This window comes from Corylus avellana, chromosome ca1 (assembly GCF_901000735.1).
Source record: "Corylus avellana chromosome ca1, CavTom2PMs-1.0".
Taxonomy (NCBI): Eukaryota; Viridiplantae; Streptophyta; class Magnoliopsida; order Fagales; family Betulaceae; genus Corylus; species Corylus avellana.
This window is the reverse complement of record NC_081541.1, coordinates 15616337-15630862: the sequence shown is the minus strand read 5'-3', so window position 1 is coordinate 15630862 and position 14526 is coordinate 15616337. Positions and strand designations below refer to the sequence as shown.

At 36.8% G+C, this 14526-nt stretch overlaps 1 protein-coding gene across 1 annotated transcript; it reads right to left on the bottom strand.

The window, feature by feature from the left end:
• Positions 1 to 725: 725 nt before the first annotated feature.
• Positions 726 to 4470, bottom strand: LOC132191224 (zinc finger BED domain-containing protein RICESLEEPER 2-like). The gene is made up of 5 exons (XM_059606205.1): positions 4395 to 4470; positions 2366 to 3589; positions 1933 to 1984; positions 1426 to 1536; positions 726 to 774 (listed from the first exon to the last, which is right to left on the bottom strand). Exons 1-5 carry the CDS (start codon positions 4468 to 4470, stop codon positions 726 to 728), a joined length of 1512 nt encoding a protein of 503 aa, XP_059462188.1.
• Between the last annotated feature and the right edge of the window lie 10056 nt (positions 4471 to 14526).

Genomic DNA, 14526 nt, shown 5'->3' with positions numbered 1-14526 from the left:
CTTAATAATATAGGAGGAATTGATGCTTTAGCCAGCTAGCATGGGGATTTCTCTATTTTAGTTTTATTGTCGGTGCACATATAAATGCCAGAATAAATTTGTCTTTTTGCAGCTTTCTTTGTCGTCATCTAAATTATAATTGAACACAACGTAGGGCATCAAATTATGGTTCGGCCCCACAAACCAAACGAGTAGGCCTGTAAATGAGCCGACCCGATCCGAGCTTTGGCAAACTCGGACCGGCTCATTTAAACAGACCAAGAAACGAGCCGATTTCGAGCTCGAGCCGAGCTTGAAACCCTCGGCTCAAGATCGACTCGTTAACGAATTTGACACGCTCGGGATCGGTAATGGGAATATGCGAGCCAAGTCGAGCCCTCGATTAGCTCGACTCGGCTCGAGCTTGAGATAGAGACATAAGTTTGAAAATGGTGAAATCGAGCCCGAGCCCGAACTCGAGCTCGATTAGAAAGCCTTTCGAGCCTTAAATGGGTAGCTCGGCCCGTTTAAGGCTCGTTAACATTAACAATGAAGAATTGTATTATAACACATTTACAATTCAACAATGTTCCAAGTTTATTCCAACTGCCAATTACAAATCAGGTAATAAGATTCACTAGATCAAATTATATTCAGGACAAATATTACCAATATAAAATTTAGGACAAATATAACTTACAAATTACAATAGCATTATAGCAAAAGCCAAAATTCATCTAAAGAGACTACTCTTCATCCTGGCCACCAACTATCCATGCCAGTCCACTGTCCACACTGCATTCAATGAAGAAAAGAAATGTGTTAAATGTTTTTAACTCCCTTGCAATATGTCAAGGAAGTTTTATCACTTAAGATTGAGTAATTAGCAAGTATTCAAAAATCAGATGAGTAAATGCACATAAAATTAAACATTGCAAAATGAGGATATCAGGAAACAGGATATGTGTAATGTGTTCCACTTGCCAGTTGACACTGACCAGTCTGACCATGACCCACACCCACACTGCAATCTATGTAAAAAAAAAAAGGTGTTAGCCGTTTGGCGTTTGTAACTCTCTTGCTAAATAATTAGGGTGCTTTAAAAATAAAACAAAATTTGTAAGGACTTTCTATAGCCAAACAACCTAAACCCACACATAACAAAGATCAACATGTACATCAAATTATAGTAATTAGTAAAACATGCAGAGAAGTGAAGTGTGATGTACATTGTACATGGAAGCAATAGATGGTATAATAATGGAATAATACATTATGTACTCAAATAGTCAAATGTGCAAAACTCAAAATAATAGAATCATGTTAATCAACCAAAACTACTAATTATAAAGTATAAAGAATAACAGTTGGGTAAAAAAAAAATACAAGTAATCTCAACAAATAGCAGTAGCATAAAACAAATTAGAAATTGAGTCACAGACTCACAAGCCACAAACATATAGCAGAAGCAGTAGCATAAAGCCATAAACCAGTGTATCACAACTAATCTCAACAGATAGCAACCACAGAAGCATAAGCATAATCGCATAAACCAGTCTATGATGTATATCACAAGTAATCTCAAATCAGTAGCATAAAGAAATAAATATGATATTTATAAGCACATTTTTTAGAGATTTTCAAGTATATAAAATGCAACAACTTAAAAATACAAAAATAGTAACTAGCATATGAAAATATGTGGTAGCTTTTAATGAAGTTTCTTAAAATCAGAGACAAGGACCCAAGGAATGAAGATGTATTGCAAACACAAACAAACCAAAAATATTGTTAGCAAATTTTTACTCCATTGCATTTAGTTAGTCAAAGACGCAAAAAGTCTTTGACCTTTAATAAACGAGTCAAGGGAGATTCAAATAATCAAATTTTCAAATAATCAAATTTTTGCTTCAAAATGAAAACAATTAAATGAACAAGGAAGAAAGTTATTACCTCAACAGGCTTAAATGATCAAGAGAGTTTCCAGCAACAGTATAATATAGCACTTAAACATTTCAAAATAAAACATAGTTATCAAAATACAGACTTAATAAGCAAAGTGAGCTTGAATCCAAACATTTCAAAATAAAACATAGTTATCAAAATACAGACTTAATAAGCAAGGGGAGACTGAATCCAAAAATGAAGTATTCAAATTACAGACTTAAACAAGGAAAGGACTGAAATAGATTGTAATAGTCATACACTCCCTGTCTGAAACTCTGCATCACATCACATTCAGGTAGTTGTAGTTGTAGGCAACTCCACTTCAACCAATTTCTACAAAAACAAACATAAATTTAATATGGACAGTTCATATATAAATAAAATTTAGTACAACTCTAAATAGTCTAAATGCATAAATTATAAACAAAACTTATTTCACCAGTAGATTTTCTCTTTATGCCATGAAGTGCTCTCACCCAATCTGAACCACATAAGAGCATCTGAACAATGTCATGGGATAATGATGCTCTATGGGGTTCAATAACCCTACCACCAGCACTGAAGGAGGATTCAGAAGCAACTGTACTTATGGGAACAGCCAAGATATCCTTTGCCATTCTAGACAAGATACGGTACTTCAAGGCATTGCATTTCCACCATGTCATAGCATCAAAATCTGTTTCCATATATACTCCATTCTCATTCTTACCACAAATGTAGACATCCTCTTCAAGATAAATATCCAAATCTATTTTAATGGGCCAGATGATGTCACTACTTCTTATATGGTCAGCAAACCTTGATCGACCTTCAGAAATTTTGGGCACCACATCTCCTACAATTGCAGTCGAGGAAGAACAAGAAGGAACATTTACTTGGGTAGTTTCTTGCAATATACAAGCCGTATGGGCAGAAACATATGACTCAAATAACTCTTTCAGAACTGCCAACACATCGTTAATGCGATTACCAGCTTCGGTCAAAGGATAGGTGATAGGGAAACATAAATTGATCAACTTCATCTTGTATCTAGGATCCAAGACAGCAGCTATGGACATCAACAAATTGCTATCACCCCAATACTTATCAAATTTGTCAATCATCCTAATTGCCATTGACCTCATGTACTCATTCCTATCATGACACTTGATCATCAAAACTTCTTTCATCCTCCAAACCTCAGGTAAATACAGATTTGCAGTAGGGTACTCACTACCAGATACAACATTGGTTACATCATTGAAAACTGACAAAACCTGATTCACATTACCTACCATTTCCCACTGTTTTGGAGTTACAACCCACTGAAATGCTTGCTCAACTCTATGGTACCTAGGGAACACTTTTTTAAACTTAATTGCAGTGTCCAACATCATATAGGTGCTGTTCCAATGTGTGGGGACATCTAAAATCAGCTTCTTACAGGATGAATGCAATCTCTTTGCTATTTCACTAAAGACATTCAACCTACTTTCAGAAGCCACAATATATTTTATACCCTCCCTAACATCATCTATAATACCCCTAATTTCAGCAAGCCCAGATTGCACCAACAAGTTTGTAATGTGTGCACAACACCTAACATGAAACAACTTACCCCCAACCAGCAAAGCATTCTTCAACTCAAAGTCATCTTTTGTAATTCTAATTGTAGAATCATTAGCTGAAGCATTATCAACAGTAATGATAGGAATTTTATCCTCAATTCCCCAATCAGAAAAAAAAATTCCTTAATGGATCAGCAATCACAACACCAGAATGTGGAGGAGGTATATTACAAAAATTTAAAATTCTTTTTTGGAGGCACCAAGTTGAATCCACAAAGTGGCAAGTCACCACCATATATGACACTCTTTGACAAGAGGTCCACATATCGGTGGTGATGTTCACCTTGTCAACCAATTTCAAAAGTGTTCTCAGCTTCCTTTTTTCATTTTGGTAAGTGGTAATGCAGTCATTTCTAACAGTTGCACGACTTATTTTTTTTCCAGTTGGGTGTGCAGGCCCTCATGAACTTATTAAAAAGTTCATGCTCCATCATATTAAAAGGGTACTCGTGAAGTAGCACCATATGGGCAGCAAGTTCCCTAACCCTACTCTCTTTGTAACTAAAAGTTGTCAGACTTCCCACACTATCATTGTCACTGCTAGGCTCAAATGACAAAGTATTTTGCTTTTTAGTACTACTAAACTCCACATATCTAACACATGAAGTCAAATACCTATTTAGGGTTGAGGTAGTACTAGATTTTCCAACAGCAAACAATCTCTTACACCAATTGCATTGTGATTTTTTAACTCCCCTTATTGTAATTGAAACAAAGTCATTCCAGATTTTAGAAGTCTTTTGCCTTTCCGTCCTTTGATATTGTTCATTCTCACTCAGGCCACTTCCATCCCCATCCCCCAATTTCCCGGCCCAAGCAAAGCGGTGTTAACAGGTTGGTTTTGGTTATTTTCAATGCTACCAGAGTCAACAGATCCAAGTGTAGGGATCACAACTTCAATACCTTCCAATTCCATAGACTGACTCGTAATCTCCATAACTGTTAATTAAAAAATTTAATTGATGAGAAACTTCTAGCTTTCTATTTTCAAGCATGGCAAATTTTTAACTAACATAAATAATAGTTGTGATATAATCATAGATAATTAGATAAACATAGCACAAAGAGGTAGAGAATCATGATTTCTAAGTTTGACATAGCAAATAATTTTAAGCAATTCATTTTATAAATTCAGAGAATCAGAATCATAGATAGACAGCAAAAATTAACAGAATAGGATCATAGTTCTACTTCTAATAGACCAGTTCATGTTATAACACTAAACAGAATATAGATCATACTTCTAACACTAAACAGAAAAATAATTCATAGTTCTAACATTAGTAAAATAAGAACATCTTAAGTCTTAACATCACAATTTAATAGAGCAGTTCATGTTATAACACTAAACATAATATGGATCATACTTCTAACACTTAACAGAAAAATAATTCATAATTCATAATTCTAACATTAGTAAAATAGTAACATCTTAAGTCTTAACATCACAATTTAACAGAGCAGTTCATGTTATAACACTAAACAGAATATAGATCATACTTCTAACACTAAACAGAAAAATAATTCATAGTTCTAACATTAGTAAAATAGGAACATCTTAAGTCTTAACATCACAATTTAACGGAGCAGTTCATGTTATAACACTAAACTAAATATAGATCATACTTCTAACACTTAACAGAAAAATAATTCATAGTTCTAACATTAGTAAAATAGTAACATCTTAAGTCTTAACATCACAATTTAACAGAGCAGTTCATGTTATAACACTAAACAGAATATAGATCATACTTCTAACACTTAACAGAAAAATAATTCATAGTTCTAACATTAGTAAAGTAGTAACATCTTAAGTCTTAACATCACAATTTAACAGAGCAGTTCATGCTATAACACTAAACAGAATATAGATCATACTTCTAACACTAAATAGAAAAATAATTCATAGTTCTAACATTTCTAAAATAGTAACATAACAATTTAACATAGCAAGTTTTTTTAAAAACCTCAAGGCTCAAGCAATTTCCAAACGCCAATTGGGATTGTAGCTTGCAAATTCGATAGACCTTCCTCCCTGAAATTAAGAAATTAGAAACATTAGTTTACCAAATTTTCAAACAGCCAAAACATAATAAATGGAATAAATAAAAAAGACTTGAAAAAATTGAAATAGTTAGGAACTAAGGTTCAGGAGAAAAACATAACTTAAATGCAGAAGAGACTTAGAGAGGCTCTTCAGATTCTCAGAGCTTTTTCTCTTGTTAGCTAGAAGCCAGAGCAAACAAGTTCAAACTTATTCAACTGAACAAGAACAACCCGAGTGACTTGCATACATCATAGGTTCCTACTCGGGTATAAAAGGGCGAAGGGGGGGGGGGGGATTTGGGAATGAATAAAAAAATAAACATATGATGACAGAAAGCCCAATACTCAATTGCCATTTCTGTCACAGTCAGATCAAGAGCCAACATGTTTGTCTCTACCGTCAGTATGAGCTAGGGCTTGGAGAAGATAACCTGCCACAAGACAATTCACAACATGTCAACAACCAAAATGTCACAAAACAGTTGAATGAACAGACTTAAAGAAATAAAAAATTGAAAGAACACAAAAAAATGGGGATTTGGCGGCGAGATTGGACGGTATAGGAGAAAAATTAGTATCCTCTTCTGGTTCGAGTCACGCGATATCTGAAGAGAGTTTCTCTCACAAAACTAGTACGACTGCTTAGAACACCATTAGATGAATATCAGATGATCCATCAACAGCTCGATTGAGAATCTGAAAGGAAAGGGTTGTTGGGAGGGGGTTGAGAAGGATTGAATACGTGCATTCAACTCCACAACGATGATGGGAGATGCATTGGATGCTCACAGCAAGCTGCATTCAATGAATCATCTCTCTCTCGCCATCACCCTAGTAATCTAGCCCTCAAACCAATCCGTCAAACGAGTCTCTGGTAGTGTCGTAGTGGTCACTGGAATGAAGAGAGAGATAGAGAGCGACGAGGGTGAGTGAGAGTGACGAGGGTGATGGTTTGAACTTTGACTGGTTACTGGTTTCTGGTTTGGTAACTTTGGTTTACACTTTACAAACGTTTGGTTTCAATCCCAGAATCCCAGCTGTTAGATTTGCGAAAAGATCAAAAAATTTAATAAATGAACGGCTGGATTTGGAGAGAGAATTAGTTAAATCGATTTGGGCGTGCCACGTGTCGAAACCTTTAGTTTACCTAAACATTATTCACATGCGGCCGTTTGTAATTGAATCTGGTGTGCTTATTTAATAGAGTCTGTCGATTCTAAAAATATTTTCAAGATTTAATTTCACTTGTTAGATTGAATAACTCAGCGCATGCTTATGGAGCTTGCGATACACCATATAACTCCTACGCGATTTAATTGATTACAGCTGGCTTCCATTAAACCATCCAACGGCCAATATTTCATCAATAAATTTGGAGGGCTGAGATGGCTTGTGATCATACCGAGACGACTGTTACACTGTCAGTCTCGATGACCGTGCGGGCATGTGAGCTTACAGCCGTTGATGAATTCCTCCGAGTGCAAGATTGATTTTAAGTCATTCGATCATCTCAACCAGGGGAAGTTTACGAAAATTTGGATGCACCAAACAAATCCTACGCGAGAAAATGGTCAACAGCTGGCGTCCACTACATGCATCCAACGGCTTAAATGAAATCAAAAAAAATTGGACGGCTGTCGTCCATTGCGTGCAAACCAAGAGTCTTGACGCGTTGTCAGACTCGTAGACTGTGCGTGCGTGGGGTAGATTTTCGAGACTGAGTGTATCGTCCGTGTGTGTGTGTTGCTGAAACCGGTTCCATACGTTATCCAATAAATAATCTTGACCATTTATTTTAATCTTTATTTTATCATTCAATTAAGGACGTTAGATTAGTGGGCTTATAGTGTCATGTGCAACACCATATAACTCTCACCTTCGTAATGGATTACAGCTGTATTCCATTTACTAAATCCAACGGGTCGAATTAAATCCAATTAAATCGGACAGCTATGATTAAATGTCTAAAAAGACTAGAATTTCAAAAATTCAAATAATCAGAATAATCTAGTATGGGTAATTTTAGGTGAGCTCGCCTCTATAGTTATCCAATAAATGATCTAAACCGTTAAAATTAAATACAAATTTGTATCAATTAAATCTTAACCGTTTAATTAACTAAAGTACTAAAGAAACCGTGTGTGCATAGTAGTGTAGTACTACATAGTTATTATTATGAATATGATAATTATTAATATTTTAATAATAATTAATTAATTACTATTATTATTATTATTAATACTAAACAGTCTAAACGGTTGAGAATCTTGAGATTATTATTATTATTATTATTATTATTCTTATTATTATTATTATTATTATACTATACCCTTGATCTTAATCAATTAATTGTACACACATTAATTGAACCTATGAATATGATTATTATTATTATTATTATTATTATTGACTAATTAATTGGACATTGGATATTAAACCTATAAATAATAACATAGTTTATACTCTATACAATGTTAGTTACATAATTATACTATACCCTTGATCTTAATTAATTAATTGTACACACATTAATTGAACCTACAAATATGATTATTATTATTATTAACTTATGAATTGGACATTGGATATTAAACCGATAAATAATAACATAGTCTATACTCTATACAATGTTAGTTATATTATATTGTACCCTCAGATCTTAATTAATTGTACACACATTAATTGAACCTTCATATGATGATTATTATTATTATTGTTTTTAACTAATTAATTGGACATTGGACATTAAACCTATAAATAATAACATAGTCTATACTCTATGCAATGTTAGTTATATACTTATACTATACTCTTGATCTTAATCAATTAATTGTACACACATTAATTGAACCTACGAATATGATTATTATTATTATTATTGACTAATTAATTGGACATTGGACATTAAACCTATAAATAACAACATAGTTTATACTCTATACAATGTTAGTTATATAATTATACTATACCCTTGATCTTAATTAATTAATTGTACACAAATTAATTAAACCTATGAATATGATTATTATTATTATTATTATTATTATTAACTTATGAATTGGACATTGGACATTAAACCTATAAATAATAACATAGTTTATACTCTATACAATGTTAGTTACATAATTATACTATACCCTTGATCTTAATTAATTAATTGTACACATATTAATTGAACCTACGAATATGATTATTACTATTATTATTTTTTGAAATCTATCTTTATTTCAAAAAACTGAAATTCGGGACAACGCCCTACAGAGATAGAGCTAATTGCTCTAAAATAATAATGTCAGAAATACAGTTGGGGGATTCTTCAAGCCACATTTGATCCGTTGAGGTCCTTATTGCGTATTGGGCAAGTCCATGAGCCGCTGTATTGGCTTCCCATTTCACATGGCGAACCTTCCATCCATGAAGAGACTCCAAAACCAGGCGACTGTCTTCTATAAGCTGCCCATACCGTAGCCAATTGGGGTTGGAATCATTTATAGCCTTCACCACAAGTAGAGAGTCCCCCTCAAGGAGAATGTCAGTGTGCCCCAACCTCTCTACAGAATTCCACTGCGCAGAGAGCAGCAAAAGCTTTTGCTGTGGCCGGTTCATACACTACCATAATGGGCTTGCTAAGGCCTGCAATCACAAAGCCCTTCTCATCACGAATCAGTACACCTACTCCCATCCGCATCTCCTTCAGGGCTATAGCTACATCCCAGTTCACCTTAAAAATACCAGAGGGCGGAGGTTCCCATTTCGGCCTAGTAACTGAAGGAGTAGCAATTTCAGTTAGAGGCTTGGCATTTGCGCTTTGGAACTGTTGGAGGGAGGCCTTGGCTTTAGCAGCTACCTCGTCAGGATGAGTAAAATGTCCCCCATGGAGCACCTCGTTTCGTCTCTTCCAGATTCCCTTGGCTATCATTCCGAATAGTTCCAGGTCCTCCTCTTGCATCAGGTTCGCCATTTTCTCCATAATGTCCATGAAGCATTCTCCATCAACCACCGTTTTTTGTAGTTTCCTGCTACTCACGCTCCAGACATCCTGGGATGAAACACAATCCCATAGAATGTGAGTGATGGTTTCTGGACTCCTACAGCATATCATGCATTGATCGTTAGACAGCACTCTCCTCTTCTTAAGATTTGACTTTGTGGGCAGAATATTGTTACAGGCCCTCCACAGGAACATTTTGGTAGAATTTGGAATCTTCAGCTTCCAAATCTTTTTCCAAGTTGCTTGTACCATACCACCAGTAGAACACTCCCCCCTCCCCCTTTCACTTCGCTCCATTTCCAAGTGGAAGGCGCTTCTCACCGAGAATTCTCCGGAGGGTGTCGCACGCCAAATGATTTTGTCTGCCCGATTGTATCTGCTTAAAGGGATATTGCAGATTACTGTAGCCTCTTCTTCACTGAAATTTTGTAAGATAAGAGTTTTGTTCCAACGGACCGGATTCCCCTCCAACAAGTTAGCCACCACTGCTTCAGAATCAAATCTGGGGTTGTGAGACCATGGTTTATAAGTACTGGGTGATGGAATCGATTTGTCACTTTTTATTCAGGCTGTCCTACCATTTCCAATGCGCCAGAAAATACCTTCTTCTAATAAATCTCTACCCGCTAAGAGGCTCCTCCAAGCAAATGAAGGACGGTTTCCCAATTTGGCTGATAGAAAAGACCCCTGCTGGTAATACTTTGCTTTAATAATTCTGGCGGGCAGACTATCAGGGTATTGCATGAGACGCCACCCTTGTTTTGCAAGAAGTGCTTTGTTGAAACCAATTAGGTCCCGAAATCCCAACCCTCCAATATCCTTTGACCTTCCCATTTTTTCCCAACTCATCCAGTGAATTTTCCTATCATTTTCCTTATGTCCCCACCAAAACTTCTGCATCGATTGATTTATATCCTTGCATAATTCTTTTGGGAGGAGAAAAATGCTCATGCTATAAGTAGGTATTGCTTGGACCACCGCTTTTAGTAAGACCTCCTTCCCCGCTTGGGAGAGAAATTTAGACTTCCAATCGGAGACCCGTCGCTTCACTCGGTCTGTCAAATTTTTGAATTCGCCTATTCGTGACTTTCCCACCAATGCCGGCAAACCGAGGTAGGTATCAAACCTCTGCGTATCTGGAACACCCACTACCGCCAAAATGCGTATCCGATCATCAAGGCTTGTGTTTCGGCTAAAAAAGATGGATGTCTTGTCATTGTTTAATCTTTGGCCCGATGCTTGCTCATAATCCTCCAATACCCCTTTTAGATAGTTCCACTCCTGTTCAGTCGCTTTACAAAATAGCAGACTATCGTCAGCGAAGAACAAGTGATTTAGCCTTAAGCCTTTAAAGGAAGTAGGAACCCCCTTCAGTCTCCCAATCAATGCCTCATGTGAGAGTTTTGCACTTAGTACCTCTGCACAAAGCAAAAAAAGATATGGTGATAGCGGGTCACCCTGTCGGATTCCCTGAGTAGGCTTAAAAAGACCCACGGCTGAGCCGTTCACAATAACAGAATAAGATACAGTGGTAATACATTTCATCACAAGATCACCATATGGAGCTTGCGATACACCATATAACTCCTACGCGATTTAATTGATTACAGCTGGCTTCCATTAAACCATCCAACGGCCAATATTTCATCCATAAATTTGGAGGGCTGAGATGGCTTGTGATCATACCGAGACGACTGGGAAACCATCCTTCATTTGCTTGGAGGAGCCTCTTAGCGGGTAGAGATTTATTAGAAGAAGGTATTTTCTGGCGCATTGGAAATGGCAGGACAGCCCGAATAAAAAGTGACAAATGGATTCCATCAACCAGTACTTATAAACCATGGTCTCACAACCCCAGATTTGATTCTGAAGCAGTGGTGGCTGACTTGTTGGAGGGGAATCCGGTCCGTTGGAACAAAACTCTTATCTTACAAAATTTCAGTGAAGAAGAGGCTACAGTAATCTGCAATATCCCTTTAAGCAGATACAATCGGGCAGACAAAATCATTTGGCGTGCGACACCCTCCGGAGAATTCTCGGTGAGAGTGGTAATACATTGTATATAACTAACATTGGATATACAATGTTAGTTATATACTTATACTGTACCCTCAGATCTTAATTAATTGTATACACATTAATTGAACCTATGAATATGATGATTATTATTATTATTGTTTTTAACTAATTAATTGGACATTGGACATTAATCCTATAAATAATAACATAATCTATACTCTATGCAATGTTAGTTATATACTTATACTATACTCTTGATCTTAATCAATTAATTGTACACACATTAATTGAACCTACGAATATGATTATGATTATTATTATTATTATTATTATTATTGACTAATTAATTGGACATTGGACATTAAACCTATAAATAATAACATAGTTTATACTCTATACAATGTTAGTTACATAATTATACTATACCTTTTTTCCAAAAACTAAATGTTAATTTGCCTGACATCTTAGAAAGTTCGATAGTAACCCTAGCAGAGCTTAAGGAAGTGCCGCACAACTGAGGGGGAGGGGTTTCTCCCCCTCCCCCCCCCCTCCTCTCTTTCCTTGATCTGTTCCCCTCTCCCTTCCCCATTTTCCTTCCCCCCTCTCTTCCCCGATCTGTGTTTCTTTTCTTTTTTGTGTTTGTTTTTGGATTTTGCTTTCTTTTTCCTATTGTTGTTCTTTGTTTGCTTGTTTATTTTTTCTTGCTAGGTGTTTGTTTTGGCACACTTTGTGGGTGCCGCTCATGGGGGATTCACTCAAACTTCCCCCCAATTTCTTTGAGTGCGCCGCCGATCTCCTCCGCGCTAGCTTTGCCGTTTATTGTCTTCTGCTGGGTCTTTTCACGCGTCCCCACCGTGATGTGCTTCCAACGCCATCTACGCATCGGTTTCCGGCAAGCACGCGATCAGCTTTTCTTCCGGCTACTGTCATCCGCCTAGTGTGCTCCTATTTTAAAATTTTTAGTTGTATTGCTTTGATTTTCCTTGTATTTTTCTTGTTTTTCTTGCTGCTTGTAATAAGGCCATGTCATCTTTCTTGATCTCCTCGCTTGTTATTTTGGTCCAGACCCCTGGGGTTGTGGATGTGAACGATATTCTGGCTTTCGGGTTCAGGAGGATGTGTGTCGGCATGGGGTCATTTTGATCCCAGGGTTGAGGAATAAGAGCTACATATGCATTAGTTTGTGTCTGCCTAGCGTAGATCTGTTATTCCAACTGAAAATTAGTTATAAGTTAGTAGATGTTTGGCGTCTTTGATGTGTAATATTTTAGTTACGACTTTGATCTTTTAGCTTTGGCTAGGATCTTTCAGAACGTTATGTTCTGTGATTGTAAGAGTTTTAATGCTCTTGATTCCTCTATTAATGAGATAAGAATGATTTTCCTTCCAAAAAAAAAAAAATTATACTATACCCTTGATCTTAATTAATTAATTGTACACAAATTAATTAAACCTATGAATATGATTATTATTATTATTATTAACTTATGAATTGGACATTGGACATTAAACCTATAAATAATAACATAGTCTATACTATATACAATGTTAGTTATACACTTATACTATACCCTTAGATCTTAATTAGTTAATTGTGCACACATTGAACCTATGATGATGATGATGATGATTATTATTATTATTATTTTTGAATTGGAGAATGGACATTAAACCTATAAATAATAACATAGTCCACATAATGTTAGTTACACTATAGCCTTAGATTTTAATTAGTTAATTGTATACACATTGAAGCTATGATTATTATTGATTAATAACATGTTTAATTTTTTTTTTTAGTTACATTGTCGTCTGGGTTGGGTCGGGTCGGATGATAAGACGGGTCGAGCTCACGAGCCCTAAACAAGTCGGGCGAGCCGGGCAATTATCGAGCTACACGAGTCAAGCTCATGATCCCTTAACGAGCTCGGGCAAGTGGGGCAATTATCGAGCGAGTCAGCTCATGATCCCTTAACGAGCTCGGGCAAGTGGGGCAATTATCGAGTTAAACGATTCGAGCTCACGATCCCTTAACGAGCTCGGGCGAGCTGGGTCATCTTGACTTAAACGAGTAAAACTCGTGAGCCCCCGTCAAGCTTACTCGAGCGAGTCGGGTATGTGTCACTAGCTAATCGAGAGAGTTTCAACAGTAACGAGCGAACTAGTACAGTGTTGAGCTCGAGTTCGGGTCGAACTAAGTCGAGCGGGTATCGAACGATTTGTCGAGTGTGTCGGCTCATTTACAGGCCTACAAACGAGTAATATTATTTAGAAGATTACTATATGACTGTCATACAAGACAATATAACAGTAACAGCATGATTGGTAGGGTGGACAAAAATCCGTCCAACCCGCAGACCCGCCCAGTCCCGACCCGAACTGCCCCGCCCTGCGCGGTATTTATATTTATTTTTGTGGGTTCGGGTAGGATTTACCCAACCCGTGCGGGGCAGGGCGGGTATATGGATTTATTTCTTGCAGGTACCCGCCCAGCCCCGATCCTACCTACATGAGTATAAAACCAAAGAACTCTAACCCTAAGTTCCTAACTCTCTATTATATTTTTTGCCGCCGCTCTCCCTCCTCCGTCTCTCTCATCTCTATTGCTCTCTCTCCGACTCTCTTGCTGCCTTGCTCTCTCTCTATCTCTATGGTCTGCTTTCTCTCTGTCTCTCGTCTGTGCTACCGCTCCACATCCTCAAACCACGGGCTGCTGCACTACTCCCTCTTCCACAGACCACGATATAGGTTTTTCTCTCTCTAGATCTCTTTCATAAATGGATCTGATGTTGGGTTATGTAAATTGTGTTTGTTCAACAAATAAATCTTCTTTTCCATTGTTTATAGGTTTGTTTTTTTGGAGTTCTGTAACTTCCATGTGAGAAGAAAGAAACAAAGGAGAAGAAAATGGAGAAGAAAGAAAGAAACGAAAATGGA